Here is a 15,199-nt window from a genome sequence, read left to right on the forward strand (position 1 = left end):
TATGCTCTCTCTGGAGTCTTGCTGGTTATTGTTTTGGTTTGTGCTTTCACTTCAAAATATTTATCAGACATGTGGCCTTCTGCAAGTACTGTGATCATTATCTGGTAACTTCATGAAATCAGACCTATAGCTTTCTGATGCTCTGTTTTTATGAAGATGGCTCTGATATGGTGTTACTCTTTTGAAACTAAATCCTCTATTGTTTCTGTTTCCAGAAACAAATCATTATCAGTGGAAGTCATGTCCTACTCATTAAAGTAGGACTAGAAGAGAGGGAGAGGGTTCATTTCATCTATCCTTCTCCCTCAAAGCAGGATAACTTTATAGTTGCACTAGTCCTAGTAAATACTGCTCTATCTTAAAAACCTCCAATGATGGAGCATTTAGATCTCCAATGTAGCCTATTCCAGCCCTTAGCTCTGCTTACCATTATCACTTCTTCCAGTGTTTAACTGGAAATAGCTCTTGCTACATCCTCAGTAGCCAGCATTTAATACTCTGCCCTTTTAATACATCTTAGGGTTTTGAGAACTGTTACCATGCCTTTGTCAGCAGTCTCCTGAGCACTAGCAGTGTTTTTCTCTGATCTTTTTTATCTGGAGCACATTTGCATCTTACTTAAGAATAAGAGGAAAAAGAAAACCCTTAACTGCAGTTTCTCAGTTACTCTATTATGCAGCAATTAGTGCTTATATTTATCTATCACTTGCAATCTCTGATATGTAATCAAATACACTTTTGTTTCTAGGTGAAAAATTTAGAGAACTAATGGATAAGTTCCTGAGGGTTAACTTCAGTAAAGGCTGCCCACCCTTGTTTACCACTTTGAAATCTTTATATTACAATCCAGAAAAGGTAAAATTCAGTATTTATTTGGTTTTAATGAAGCCTTCTGTATTGAATTTCTAATAGACTCTTTGTTTTATGTAGCTTTTCCTGTAACTTAACAATAACTGTTGTTGAACATTTTTCTCCTGAATGTGCTAACTTGTCCTTCATGAATCATCACTTGACACTTTATATATATGAAACCTTCACAGACAGCTGATGTCATAGTATTTGAAGTTGAATGGATGCAGAATGCACTGAAGTCCTTGTGGGGGGAACCATCAAAGATGACCAGTGGCTTTATTTTTATGTGATTGAGTGTATGGCAAGATTCTTTCAACTTATGGTTTATGATGTCACCAGAAGTCAATGATTTTAAAATACCACACAGATGGCTATTGCTGTATGTACCCTTCTGAACTGCATGAGTACAGTAGTATTTACCACAACTGAAGACTGAAATCAGAAAGAAGGTGTTAAAACTTGAGCGTTTAAGTTTTCACTCTTCCAAGCTCTCACTGTTTTGACTGTGTCACGTTTGACCTACTGTTTCAGATGTAGCTCTTTGTTCCAAGTTAGTTAGCTATAATAAAAATCAGTTTTCAGAATGAAGCATGGTACTGAAATGTGTGGAAGAGAAAATAAAGACCAGTCTATTCAGATGTTGCTGAGTTTGCTACAAGCAGTGAGGCTGGGTATTCCAATCCGTCAATTGCTAGCTAAGAAGAGATTTTTGTAGCTGGAAAAAACCCATGCTGCAGCTATTCAAACAGTACTGGATATTTCTTTGTTTGAAGTAAAACTACTCTTCTCTTTTGAAAGCATCTTTACTAGCTTTCTGAACATGGAATTTTTCAAAACACTTCTGTTTAGAGAATGTTCTCTGTACTGTCTCCATGGTTGACACAATTTTAGTGGGCTCTGCAATCGTTTAGTGCAAGCTTTTCTACAGTGACTGCTTCTAGTGCATTCTTAATATAAACTGCTGAAACTGGCCTGAAAATTGGTGAGACACTGTTTAGATAGAAGTACAGTCTGTGGTGTGAAAGCTTTACCTCTGCCATTCAAAGTACAAAAATCTAGGAGTTAAACTTAGTGTGTGTGGGGGGGGAAGTCTTCATTGGTTTTGCTATGATGGGTAAATGAGGACTGAAATACGGACTACCATGTTTTGTGGAAGACTTAACCAGGAAGGTGCCTTGCTGCTAGTTATCTTCATGGTATCAAATCAGTGTCTCAAGATGAGGATTGTATTTCTCAGTAGGTATCTCTTCAACATTTTCATGTTAAGAACACTTTTTACAACTGTGTGAGGAGGTAAAGAGGAGCTGTTTGTAGAGGAAGAACACTGATGTTCCCCCTTCTGTTTGGATAAGACAAGGGGAAAAGTGGTCGTGTAAAAGGCAGATGTTTGTCAGATGTGTTTAGGAAAACATTGTCTGCTGCTCATACTTCATACTAAGTGTTTTAAACAAAAAATTGCTGGTACTTTTGTATCGGAAAAACACATAGTTTAACATTACTTCACAGTTTGAAGTGAAATGTAGCTTCAGGTGTACAGACCTGCAAATCTTCAGGGCTTGCCCAGATGAAAGAGAAGGTTGTTCAGGTAGATTTTACAGTATTTATATTGCTTAGACTACAAATACCAAATTAAAGGTTGGAAGCTATGCATAGACACTGTTGTGGTGAAGATCTAAACCATGTTTGCTGTTATTGTGGAAGTAATATCAGAAAAAATGGGGAAAACTGATTGTTTATTGAAGAAGTTAGTTCAACTGTGTTTTGATGATCATCTGGTGATCAACCAGCAGTGCTGTATTTTCACATCTACTTGATGGAAGAGTCTAAGGAGTTAAGCTTAAAAGGTTAATTGCTCAACAAATGAATATTCAAATACATCAAATACACGAGAGTAAGGGTTGAATATCTTGTAAATTAAAACTTAAACTTCTTCTAGGTACACTTGGTTTTGTTTTGAGAATTGTTGGACAAAATCCTTGTCAGCTCCTGGTTTTGCATATTTGCTACACTATATTTACAAAGACTAGGTGTCTGAATCTATGTTGTTGCTTGAAATCTGAGACACATCACTGAGGATCAATAAGCTGTGTCTAAAGGATCTGGAAGGCAGGGGATGTTGTCATCTTGTTTTAATATAGCTTTTTGTAACAGGTCTTTCAGATCATTTTCAATGCATTTGATTACAAAAGCAGAGGTTTTGTATGCTAAGCATAATTTTTAGCACCAGATACTTGTAGTTTTCTTTGGTTTTACTTTCTTTTGGGTGTTTTGGGGTAGATGAATTGTTTTAGGCAGATGTGTGTTCAGATTTCAGAAACTGCCTGTTTTTAGTTGCTTGTCTCCCATGTTGACCATTACAAAAATACCAGACAAGGAATAACATTTGAGTTCCAGATTCAGGTCAGTCAAATCAGAATCCTTCAGCTTACCCTGCCATATGTGGTTTCCTGCATAGTAACAGTTGATCAGCTATCAAGGCTTCCTTTGACTGTGCTGGGCAGAACTGTTTTGATTGTAGACAGAGCACAGGCAAATAGATTGCTTATTTAACTGTAGATGTCTGAGCTCCAAGTGCCATGTCCCATCTGTTTCACTTGACTTGTGCTGGGAACTGCTTATGCTTGTTCCCAGAGTGTCTGTTATACAAGTACTTCACATTTATGAAACTAACCTTGAGGAAGTGTAACCAGTTACTTCTAAAAAGAATTAATGAATGTCCCAGTATAAGTCTGAAATCAATCTAAACTTTTGCTTTCCTATCCTGATCCGTGGCTGCTCAGACAGCTTCTTTACTGTCCTCCCTTGTGGCCCCTTCTTGCTTCCATGGCTTACAGACTTCCTTTTGCCCAAGCAAGTCTAGGAGTACCTTGTTCATTCATGCCAGCCTCCTAGCACTCTTGCCTGCCTTCTTTCTTGAGATTGTTTACTTAAGATTTGTGGAAGTATGTAGAGAAAGGGGTGGAGCAGAACTTAATCACTGAGGATACTTTGGTGTAAGGAAGAAATGAGGTTTTTTTTCCATCTTTTTTCCCACACTTAAGCTAGAACTATTGTATCATTTGGGTGAAAAAATTGGGGGGGAAAAAAACACAATCACTTTGGTTCAAAAGACCTTTAAGATCATCAAGTCCAACCATTATTTAACTCTACTGGTAAAGTCCCATACCAAACTATATCCCTTTACACCATAGCTATGTGTCTTTTAAACACCTTTGGGGATGGGGATTCAACCATCTCACTGGGAAGTCTATTCCAGTGTTTGCTAACACTTTTGGTGGAGGTCTCTTCTAATATCCAATCTAAATGTCTCCTGGTGCAATTTGAGGCCATTTCTTCTTCTCCTATCACTGGTACTAAGGGGAAGAGACCAATACTCACTACAATCTCCTTTCAGACAGTTGTGGAGAGCAAGAGGGTCTCCCTTCAGCCTCTTTTTCTGCAGATTATACAACCCCAGTTCCCTCAGCCACTTCTCATAAGATCTGTTCCCCAGATCTTTCACCAGCTTTATTGTCCATCTCTGGGTGCCCTGCAGCACCCCCAGTGTCTTTTCTTGTAGAATAGAATAGAATTAGTAATTAATAGAATTAATTAGGAATTAATAGCATAGAAGTCACAGAAGGGTACTGTTAGTGGGAGAGACATCATAGTAAAATCATGTAAAGCTAATTGCTTTGTGTAAAAATAAGTTTATTGCTGGAAGATCCTTTCTTCAAGTAACCAGAGGTATGACCATCTTAAAACTTTCTGGTAGAGAAAGATTATATATAGCTTTTGCTGTGGACATGCTCAAAAATTACTTCTGAGGTAGAATCTTCCATAATAAATCTTTAACAAGCCTCAGTATCCTTTGTTATGCAGTCTCATTCCTAAAAGTCTGGGGCAGAAAAAACTATGTTGGCCTTGTGTTCAGTTTGCAGCGTGCAGAGGTTTATATTTGACTTTATAGTCAGACTGGAAACTGCTTAAGATTTGCTAACTGATTGAAACTTGGATGCCTTAAAACATAACAGACCTGGTATGGTGAAACCTAGGATAAGCATTTCAGTTGCATGTTTCATCAGACTGGATGTTAGGAGGAAATTCTACACACAGAGAGTGATTGCCCATTGGAGTGGGCTGCCTGGGGAGGTGGTGGAGTCACCATCATTGGAGGTATTCAGGAGGAGACTTGATGGGGTGCTTGGTGCCATGGTTTAGTTGATTAGGTGGTGTTGGATGATAGGTTGGATGCAATGATCTTGAAGGTCTCTTCCAACCTGGTTTATTCTATCAGTCTCAGCAATATTGTTTGTTACCTTCTAGTGGTGAGTTGTTAACCCACTGAGATTTGAGAGAATTAAGCTTCTGAGGCATTTAGAATCATTACAGTTGGAATAGACCTCTAAGATTTTCAAGTCCAACCATCAACCCAACACCATGCTGTATTGAGTAGATAATTTCATTATGTGTGTTACGAAGCATAATTTTTGCCCAAGTGTGGATAAAAGAGTAATTTGCTTGATGTTTCTGTGGTGTGTTTTAGGTAGCTGCTATGTATCATTCAAACAATTAGCTCATTCCTGACAAACTTAATTTTCTGTTTATTTGTAAGAATATGCTTTGATCAGTGCTGAGCCTCATGCTCTTAAACATCATCTTTGATGATCTGGATGAGGGAACTGAGTCAGTCATGAGCAAGTTTGCAGATTACACCAAGTTGGGAGCAGATGTTGATCTGTTAGAGGGTAGAAGGGCTCTGCAGAGGGACCACAACAGACTGGACAGATGGGCAGAGTCCAACAGGATGGCATTCAACAAATCCAAGTGCTGGGTGCTGCACTCTGGCCACAACAACCCCATGCAGAGCTACAGGCTGGGGTCAGAGTGGCTGGAGAGCAGCCAGGCAGAAAGGGACCTGGGGGTGCTGATTGACAGCTGCCTGAACATGAGCCTGCAGTGTGCCCAGGCGGCCAAGAAAGCAAATGGCATCTTGGCCTGCATCAGGAACAGTGTGGCCAGCAGGAGTAGGGAAGCCATTCTGCCCCTGTACACTGCACTGGTTAGGCCGCACCTTGAGTCCTGTGTCCAGTTCTGGGCCCCTCAGTTTAGGAAAGATGTTGACTTGCTGGAGCGTGTCCAGAGAAGGGCAACAAAGTTGGTGAGGGGCTTGGAACACAAGCCCTATGAGGAGAGACTGAGGGAGCTGGGGGTTGCTTAGCCTGGAGAAGGGGAGGCTCAGGGGTGACCTGATTGCTCTCTACAACTACCTGAAGGGAGGTTGTAGACAGGCAGAGGTTGGTGTTGTAGTTTGAGCTGGGTGCCCCCCCTGGTGTGTTCACTTCCTGTGTCCAGAAGTCCAGCCCAGAGGGATGGACACAGGAAATTGTGTATTTCCTACCATAATTCTTTGCACCACTATAAGATCCAGTGCGGAGTCTGGCACTTCCTCTTTCCTTCCCTCTCCGAGACTTGGTAACTGGGGGAGAGATCTCCCGGCCATGGGCCTGATTAGGCCCAAGGCCACAGGGGGATGGGCAGTCTCAGGCCTGGCCAGCTGAGACTAGCCCAGCAGAGGGAGGGGGAAGAAGGAGCCCTGGGGGTTTTGGATGCACCCCCAGGTGGGGATGGGATCTTTCTTTGTCACTGCGCTTTGGGTTTTCTGTAACATTCACTGCTTTCTATTTAAACTTTCATCACTTTTGCAATCCGTTTGCCTGAGTCGTTATTTCTGCCTGTGGTGGGGAGGGGACCTGCCCCAACCCATTACAGTTGGTCTCTTCTCCCAGGCAGCCAGCACCAGAATAAGTGGACATAGTCTCAGGCTGCACCAGGGGAGGTTTAGCCTGGACGTTAGGAGGAAGTTTTACACAGAGAGTGTGATTGCTCATTGGAATGGGCTGCCCAAGGAGGTGATGGAGTCACCATCACTGGAGGTGTTCAGGATGAGACTTGATAGGGTGCCTGGTGCCATGGTTTAGTTGATTAGATGGTGTTGGTTGATAGGTTGGACTCGATGATCTTGAAGGTCTCTTCCAACCTGGTTTATTCTATTCTAAACTAGGTCTGCAGCTGATGCTTCAGTACTGGGACAAGTACATTTTATGCAAGTCTAGCAGTCCTAAGATCCAGTGCAGAAACATAAACCCAAAACTGGGTGTGCTAATGGGCAGGAGCATCCTTTGAGATCCCTAATCTGGGTGCTGCAATTTGGAGTCTTAGTTCTGATTTTTATATTAGTTTACTAGCATAGCCCTCCTAATCAGTTCCTAGAAATTCTTGTTTCTCCCTTCTTGGGCTATTCACAAAGTGGGAAAAGAGGTGCTTGTCACAGAATATGCCTTTTATATTATCTTCAAAACATGGGTGAGTAACTGCAGACTTGCCTTAACATTGTGTTAAATGTGAGTATGTATCACAGTATCACAGTATCACAGTAACTAAGGTTGGAAGAGACCCCAAGGATCATCAAGTCCAACCTGTTCCAACAGACCTCACAACTAGATCATAGCACCAAGCGCCACGTCCAATCTCCCCTTGAACACCTCCAGGGACGGCGACTCCACCACCTCCCTGGGCAGCCCATTCCAATGACGAATGACTCGCTCAGTGAAGAACTTTTTCCTCACCTCGAGTCTAAACCTCCCCTGACACAACTTGAGACTGTGTCCCCTTGTTCTGGTGCTGGTTGCCTGGGAGAAGAGACCAACCCCCACCTGGCTACAACCACCCTTCAGGTAGTTGTAGAGGGCAATGAGGTCGCCTCTGATCCTTCTCTTCTCCAGGCTAAACAATCCCAGCTCCCTCAGCCTCTCCTCATAGGGCTTGTGCTCAAGGCCTCTCACCAGCCTTGTTGCCCTTCTCTGGACACGTTCAAGTGTCTCGATGTCCTTCCTAAACTGAGGGGCCCAGAACTGGACACAGTACTCAAGGTGTGGCCTAACCAATGCAGAGTACAGGGGCACAATGACCTCCCTGCTCCTGCTGGCCACACTATTCCTAATACAGGCCAGGATGCCATTGGCCTTCTTGGCCACCTGGGCACACTGCTGGCTCATGTTTAGGCGGGTGTCAATCAGCACCCCCAGGTCCCTCTCCGTTTGGCAGCTCTCCAGCCACTCTGACCCCATCCTGTAGCTCTGCATGGGGTTGCCGTGGCCAAAGTGCAGCACCCGGCACTTAGACTTATTAAATGCCATCCCATTGGACTCTGCCCATCTGTCCAGTCGGTCAAGGTCCCTCTGCAGAGCCTTTCTACCCTCTAACTGACTAACATCTGTTCCCAACTTGGTGTCATCTGCAAACTTGCTGATGACTGACTCAACCCCCTCATCCAGATCATCAATGAAGATGTTAAAGAGGATGGGGCCCAGCACTGATCCCTGGGGGACGCCACTGGTGACTGGCCGCCAGCCGGATGTGGCACCATTCACCACCACTCTCTGGGCTCGGCCCTCCAGCCAGTTCCTAACCCAGCACAGAGTGTTGTGGTCCAAACCACGAGCTGACAGCTTAGCCAGCAGTTTACTGTGGGGGACGGTGTCAAAGGCCTTGCTGAAGTCCAGATAGACTACATCCACAGGCCTCCCCACATCCACCAGACGGGTCACCTGATCATAGAAGGAGATCAGGTTGGAGAGGCAGGACCTGCCCTTCCTAAATCCATGTTGGCTGGACCTGAGCCCTTGGCCATCCTTCAGGTGCGCAGTTATTGCCGCCAGGATAACCTGCTCCATCACTTTCCCTGGCACTGAGGTCAGGCTGACTGGTCTGTAGTTTCCAGGTTCCTCCATCCGTCCCTTCTTGTGGATGGGGACCACATTGGCCAGTTTCCAGTCACCTGGGACCTCCCCAGTGAGCCAGGACTGGAGGAAAATGATGGAGAGCGGCTTGGCCAGCTCATCTGCCAGCTCTCTCAGCACCCTAGGATGGATCCCATCCGGTCCCATGGACTTATGGGTGTCCAAGTGGCTCAGCAGGTCCCGGACTAATTCCTCATGGATTTCTGGGGCATTACACTGCTCCCCGACCCTATTACCCAGCTCAGGAGGCCACTCATCCTGGACTCCTACCTTGCTGTTAAACATTGAGGCAAAGAAGGCGTTCAGGACCTCAGCCTTTTCCTCGTCTTTGGTCACCATGTTCCCCTCCAGGTCCAGTAAGGAGTGGAGGTTCTTCTTGCCCTTCTTTTTAGCATTGATATATTTGTAAAATTGCTTTTTATTATCTTTCACAGAGGTGGCCAGCTTCAGTTCCAACTGGGCCTTTGCCTCTCTAATTTTATTCCTACATAATCTAACCACTTCCTTAAACATACCTCGAGAAGCCTTCCCCTTCTTCCAAAGGTGATACAGCCTCTTTTTTTCCCTTAAATCCTTCAGGAGCTGCTTGTCCATCCAGGCCGGTCGCCTTCCCCGCCGGCTCATCTTTCGGCACATGGGAACCGCCAGTTCCTGTGCCTTCAAGAGCTCCTGTTTGAAGTAGGTCCAACCCTCCTGGACCCCTCGGTTCATGAGGGTTGGTACCCAGGGAACTTTACAAATAAGTTTCTTAAAGAGGCTGAAGTTTGCCCTCCGGAAGTCCAAGGTGAAGGTTCTGTTGGTACTCCTCCCTATCTCCCTGCATATTGAAAACTGCACTATCTCGTGGTCACTGCACCCTAGGCAGCCTCCCACGGTCACATCTCCCACTAGCCCTTCCCTATTGGAGAGCAGCAAGTCAAGCAGAGCCTGTCCCCTGGTAGGCTCACTTAACAGCTGCGTCAGGAAGCAATCCTCTATCCGCTCCAGGAATCTTCTGGACTGCCTTCTCTCTGCTGAATTAAGTTCCCAGCAGATATCCGGCAGGTTGAAGTCCCCCACGAGGACAAGATCTGATGATCTTGAAACAGCTTCCAGTTGTTTATAGAATAATTCATCAGCCTCCTCATTCTGGTTGGGTGGTCTATAACAGACTCCAACCAGGATGTCAGATTTGTTGGGCTGCCCTCTGATTTTAACCCACAGGCTCTCAATTCCCTCATCTTCCACCTCGAGTTCTGAGGCAGAAAGTGTCTCCCTAATATACAAAGCCACCCCTCCTCCTCTCCTCCCTCGCCTATCCTTCCTAAAGAGCCTGTAGCCCCCCAGTGTAGCACTCCAATTGTGCCTGTTGTCCCACCATGTTTCTGAGATGGCAACTATATCATAGTTGCCCTGGTGGATTAGGACCTCCAGCTCATCTTGCTTGGTTCATTGCATGTGAAGTATCCTGGAACCGCTGCTTCAGGGTAGGCATTGCCAAAAGAGCAAGTTGTTTGTTCAGTAGTGAAATGAGGTTACATTGAAGGTGCTGTCTGTAAATATGAAGGGATCTAATCATTGTTTCAGCACAGTTCTTCATCTGTCACTCTTGATTTTGAAGCTCTTAAAGTGGCAAGTACAATATCTCTCTATTTCTGCTATATTCCACAGTGCAAATTCCAATAGTGTAACAGTAGTGTATTTGGTGTGTTGTCAGCAATCATTTGCTTGTAGTCTTAGAACTGTGCAGAGGATACTTCTTAGAAATCAGCAATAACTTGGCCAAGCTGTTGATGTATCATAGTATCAGTCAGGGTTGGAAGGGACCACAAGCATCATCTAGTTCCAACCCCCCTGCCATGGGCAGGGACACCCCACACTAGATCAGGCTGGCCAGAGCCTCATCCAGCCTGCTCTTAAACACCTCCAGGGATGAGGCCCCAACCCCCTCCCTGGACAACCCATTCCAGGGCTTCACCACTCTCATGGGGAAGAACTTCCTCCTCACCTCCAGCCTGAATCTCCCCACCTCCAGCTTCATTCCATTCCCCCTAGTCTTATGTAATTGTTCACTGAAGCTGAGTTGCCCTCATCTAGATTTGTGAAGGCAAATTGGAGGTTGAGATGTTGATAGAATTCTAGCAGAGTTGTAACTGCCTTGAGATCATGTTCCTCCTTGCCTACTGATACAGTTTGCTCCAGCAAACATGATGATGTTTGTAATGTGTTATAGCAGTGATTATTGGGGTGACAGTGTGGTGGGTTCTAAGTGTGCTGTGCTTCTAATCTTGACTTCCTTTGTTAATGCAGAAGTGTTGGGAGGTGTTGACAAATGCTAGAATCATAGAACTGTTGAATGGTCTCGGTTGGAAAAGTCCTCTGAAGGTCATCTAGTCCAACCCCCCCAAGTGCCATATGCTAGGCTTTAAATAAGGTGCTGTGTTTTGGAAATCACTACTTCAGTTCTTCATCACTGTTACTTAGGCTCACTATCCCAAGGACTGATTGCCTTCCCATTCTCTGCAGCGGCATCTCTTCAGAAGGAATATGTGCTTTATGAGAGTTGATAACACAAGTCCCATGATCTATCATCTTCATCTTGGAGTTTTAATTCATGTAAATCTGGAACCAGGGAGGTTTGTGACCTTCGTATACTATGTTGGAGGTGAGAATGCCAGGAAGAGAATTTGTAGAACTCCAGCAGATGATACTTGGGGAACTGATTCATAGGCATGTCGTGTCATGCAATTCAAAATGTATTATCTAAGGGCTCTGAGTCACAAACACATTCCCAATTGTCCAACCCACCCTTGTCCTTCAGTTGTCACTTCTGCTGAGGGAACAGTGCAGTTGTTTGAGTACCAGTTTCTGAGTTTCTACAGCTTTAAGTTTGTGCCTTTTTTGGGGGGTCGTTTTCCTAATGTGTTACTTGACTAAAAGGGCAACAGCTTAAACTGTTTCTTGAGTAGCAATCTCTAAAAGAATGGTTGCATTAAACATGACAAAAAACTCTAGCTGTCTTCATTTAGAAGATCCACCCACATAATTTAGAGAATATTCATGTGCTGAGAGAGGTGCTTGCATATAGCAAGGTGAATGTTGAGAGTGTTTTGAGTAATTGTAGTTATTTTCATTTGAACATTATTTAAAATACACACTGGGTGATATATTCACTTGATTTTATTGAGTTTGCCATAAAATACTCAACTGCATCATCAGTTTATGTGGTAGCAGCTTGTATTTTTAAAGTTTATAGAATAGACCAGGTTGGAAGAGACCTTCAAGATCATCACGTCCAACCTGTCAACTAATCCAACACCACCTAATCAACTAAAACATGGCACCAAGCACCCCATCAAGTCTCCTCCTGAACACCTCCAGTGATGGTGACTCCACCACCTCCCTGGGCAGCACATTCCAATGGCCAATCACTCTCTCTGTGTAGGACTTCCTCCTAACCTCCAGCCTAAACCTCCCCTTGGTGCAGCTTGACACTGTGTCCTCTTGTTCTGGTGCTGGCTGCCTGGGAGAAGAGACCAACCCCCTCCTGTTACAACCTCCCTTCAGGTAGTTGTAGAGAGCAATAAGGTCTCCCCTGAGACTCCTCTCCTCCATGCTAAGCAACCCCAGCTCCCTCAGCCTCTTCTCATAGGGCTTGTGCTCCAAACCCCTCACCAACTTCATTGCCCTTCTCTGGACGCACTCCAGCAAGTCAACATCCTTCCTAAACTGAGGGGCCCAGAACTGGACACAGGACTCAAGGTGCGGCCTGACCAGTGCAGTGTACAGGGGCACAATGACCTCCCTGCTCCTGCTGGCCACACTGTTCCTGATGCAGGCCAGGATGCCATTGGCCCTCTTGGCTGCCTGGGCACACTGTAGGCTCATGTTCAGCCTACCATCGACCAGCACCCCCAGGTCCCTCTCTGTCTGGCCGCTCTCCAGCCACTCTGACCCCAGCCTGTAGCCCTGCATGGGGTTGCTGTGGCCAATGTGCAGAACCCGGCACCTGGATGTGTTCAATCTCGTGCCGTTGGATTCTGCCCATCTGTCCAGTTAAGTTGTTCTTTGTTGCTTTTCTAACCACAGACTCAGTACTGAGAATTGTAGGTAACCAGCTGAGTTGATTTTAAACAAACATGGTCTGTGTGATGGTAATAGATGAAGCTACAGTAAAAAAGGAGCTTCATCTTCTGTAAGATAAGTTGTGGGTTTGTGGAGTTTCGGGTCTTGTTAATAAAACAAGATACCCTGCTTTCCTCTGTGTTCATGATGTCACACTACCGTGATTGAGAGATGGGACAAAGCTTGATACAAGCAAAGTGTCTCCTTTATTGTACAAAGTCTTTTCTTTATATAGGCTAACATAATAACCGATCACAAGTTGCTTTTGATTAGATGTCTGTGTGACAGACTCATGATTGGCTGCTGAGAAAATGCCAGGGAACACACATCCCTTTGCAAGGCTCAGAAAGGTGTCAGACAAAAGACAAAGGGTCACACATCTCTTATCTAAGTTCAGACAGAAGACAAAAGATTCTATTGCAATGTTTACTAGCTCCTATTCTCAGGTCGTTGTGTAGCTTCCCTGAGTAACAATGGCTGTTGGTAATCAGCTACATGCTTTTTTCTCTCTACACAGTATCACACAGTATCACTAAGGTTGGAAGAGACCTCAAAGATCGAGTCCAACCTGTCTCCACAGACCTCACGACTAGACCATGGCACCAATGCCACATCCAATCTCCTCTTGAACACCTCCAGGGATGGTGACTCCACCGCATCCCTGGGCAGCACATTCCAATGATGAACGACTCACTCGGTGAAGAACTTTCTCCTCACCTCGAGTCTAAACCTCCCCTGGTGCAGCTTGAGACTGTGTCCTCTCGTTCTGGTGCTGGTTGCCTGGGAAAAGAGACCAACCCCTTCCTGGTTACAGCCACCTTTCAGGTAGTTGTAGAGGGCAATGAGGTCACCCCTGAGCCTCCTCTTCTCCAGGCTAAACAATCCCAGCTCCCTCAGCCTCTCCTCACAGGGCTGTGCTCAAGGCCTCTCCCCAGCCTTGTTGCCCTTCTCTGGACACGTTCAAGTGTCTCGATGTCCTTCCTAAACTGAGGGGCCCAGAACTGGACATAGGACTCAAGGTGTGGCCTAACCAGTGCATAGTTCAGGGGCAGAATGACCTCTCTGCTCCTGCTGGCCACACTGTTCTTGATGTAGGCCAGGATGCCATTGGCCTTCTTGGCTGCCTGGGCAACTGCTGGCTCATGTTTGGGCAGCTGTCAATCAGTACCCCCAGGTCCCTCTCTGTTTGGGAGCTCTCCAGCCACTCCGACCCCAGCCTGTAGCTCTGCATGGGGTTGCCATGACCAAAGTGCAGCACCCAGCACTTGGACCTGTTGAATGCCATCCCATTGGACTCTGCCCATCTGTCCAGCTGCAGTGTGTTCCCATAGTTTATGGCTCACAAGAGCTGAAACATTTCCTTTTATCAGCTGAGCATTGCTTGAGGTTCTACTCCCTACATTCAGCCATCATTATACAGCAGTGGTTATTGGTGTGACACTGTGGTGGGGTCTACAACTTGGAAATACTGTCTAATGTCTTTAGAAGTGCATGTCTTCAGTATGTTTGTGAAGGTGAATATGGTGGAGTGTTTACTTATGGTTGATACTTCATACTAGTTTAGAAGTGAATTTTCATGGCTTTTGGAGCTTTTGGAGTAACTATATACAGCCACCCTTCAACACCCTGAAATTTTTACGTGCATGCTGAAAACCACAGAGCACTTTCAAGGAAAATGAACACAATATGATCTATGCACATACAAAATAACTTTTAAATGGTTGTCTTAATCCTTTTCTTTGGTATAGGAGACTTCTAGCTACTGGACCCTTCTGTTGTGCTACAAGTGGTTTCACAGCTTGCTTAGTGCTTTAGTTCCTGAACACAGTTGGAATGGAATGGGCATCAGCTGAGCAGCCATTCTTTAGTTTTCTATCATGCTGAAGCTTTAATTTAAAAAGTGCTTATTCATTTTAATTGATCTCCTTTCAGTTTCTAAAGAGCAAGCATAGTTCACTGCTTAACACATCAAGATATGTTTGTACTTGAATAAAACTCCCAGTTGGCACAACGCACACACTGTTGGGAAGGAGTCATAATGTTGTTGATGTATTCAAGAGCAACAAACTTGTGTTTAGGAGTGCTGCTGCATTCTTGAGAGTGTTCACACAATTACTGGAGCTGTGGGTCTTGGTAGAGTGTTTTTACTAGTAACTAGTACAACTAGTAACTTGAAGTACAAGCAATTGCATGGGACATGGGAACTTCCACATTCTGTAAACCGCTGTCTGGGGGCAATAGAAATAACTGAGCAGCTTTATTTGTCCCTGCAAGAGAGGGATGTCCCTGCAAGCGAGGGATCTTGAAGTGCTACTCCTGCCTCCCCCAAGAAATGTCCTTGTTGTACTTGAGCAGTATTCAGAAGTACTCTTTGGTTGCCCATACATGCTGGTATCTGTATGAATGAGATGATCCAACGAGTGGAGATCTTCGATTAGTCAACATCAAGGTTTGCGTCGATT

General features: G+C 44.8%; 1 protein-coding gene across 3 annotated transcripts in view; it reads left to right on the forward strand.

The window, feature by feature from the left end:
- Window positions 1-15,199, forward strand: part of NAA16 (N-alpha-acetyltransferase 16, NatA auxiliary subunit) — an 81,835-nt gene that overhangs the window by 40,995 nt on the left and 25,641 nt on the right. The window contains exon 9 of one of the 3 annotated variants that reach the window (XM_009907580.2): window positions 749-855. The exons of the other annotated variants lie outside the window; for them this stretch is intronic. Coding sequence (XP_009905882.1) covers window positions 749-855 — 107 coding nt within the window. The remainder of the gene's footprint in view (window positions 1-748; window positions 856-15,199) is intronic. 3 annotated transcript variants of the gene reach the window in all.

This window comes from Dryobates pubescens, chromosome 7, assembly GCF_014839835.1.
Source record: "Dryobates pubescens isolate bDryPub1 chromosome 7, bDryPub1.pri, whole genome shotgun sequence".
In the NCBI taxonomy this organism is placed as follows: Eukaryota; Metazoa; Chordata; class Aves; order Piciformes; family Picidae; genus Dryobates; species Dryobates pubescens.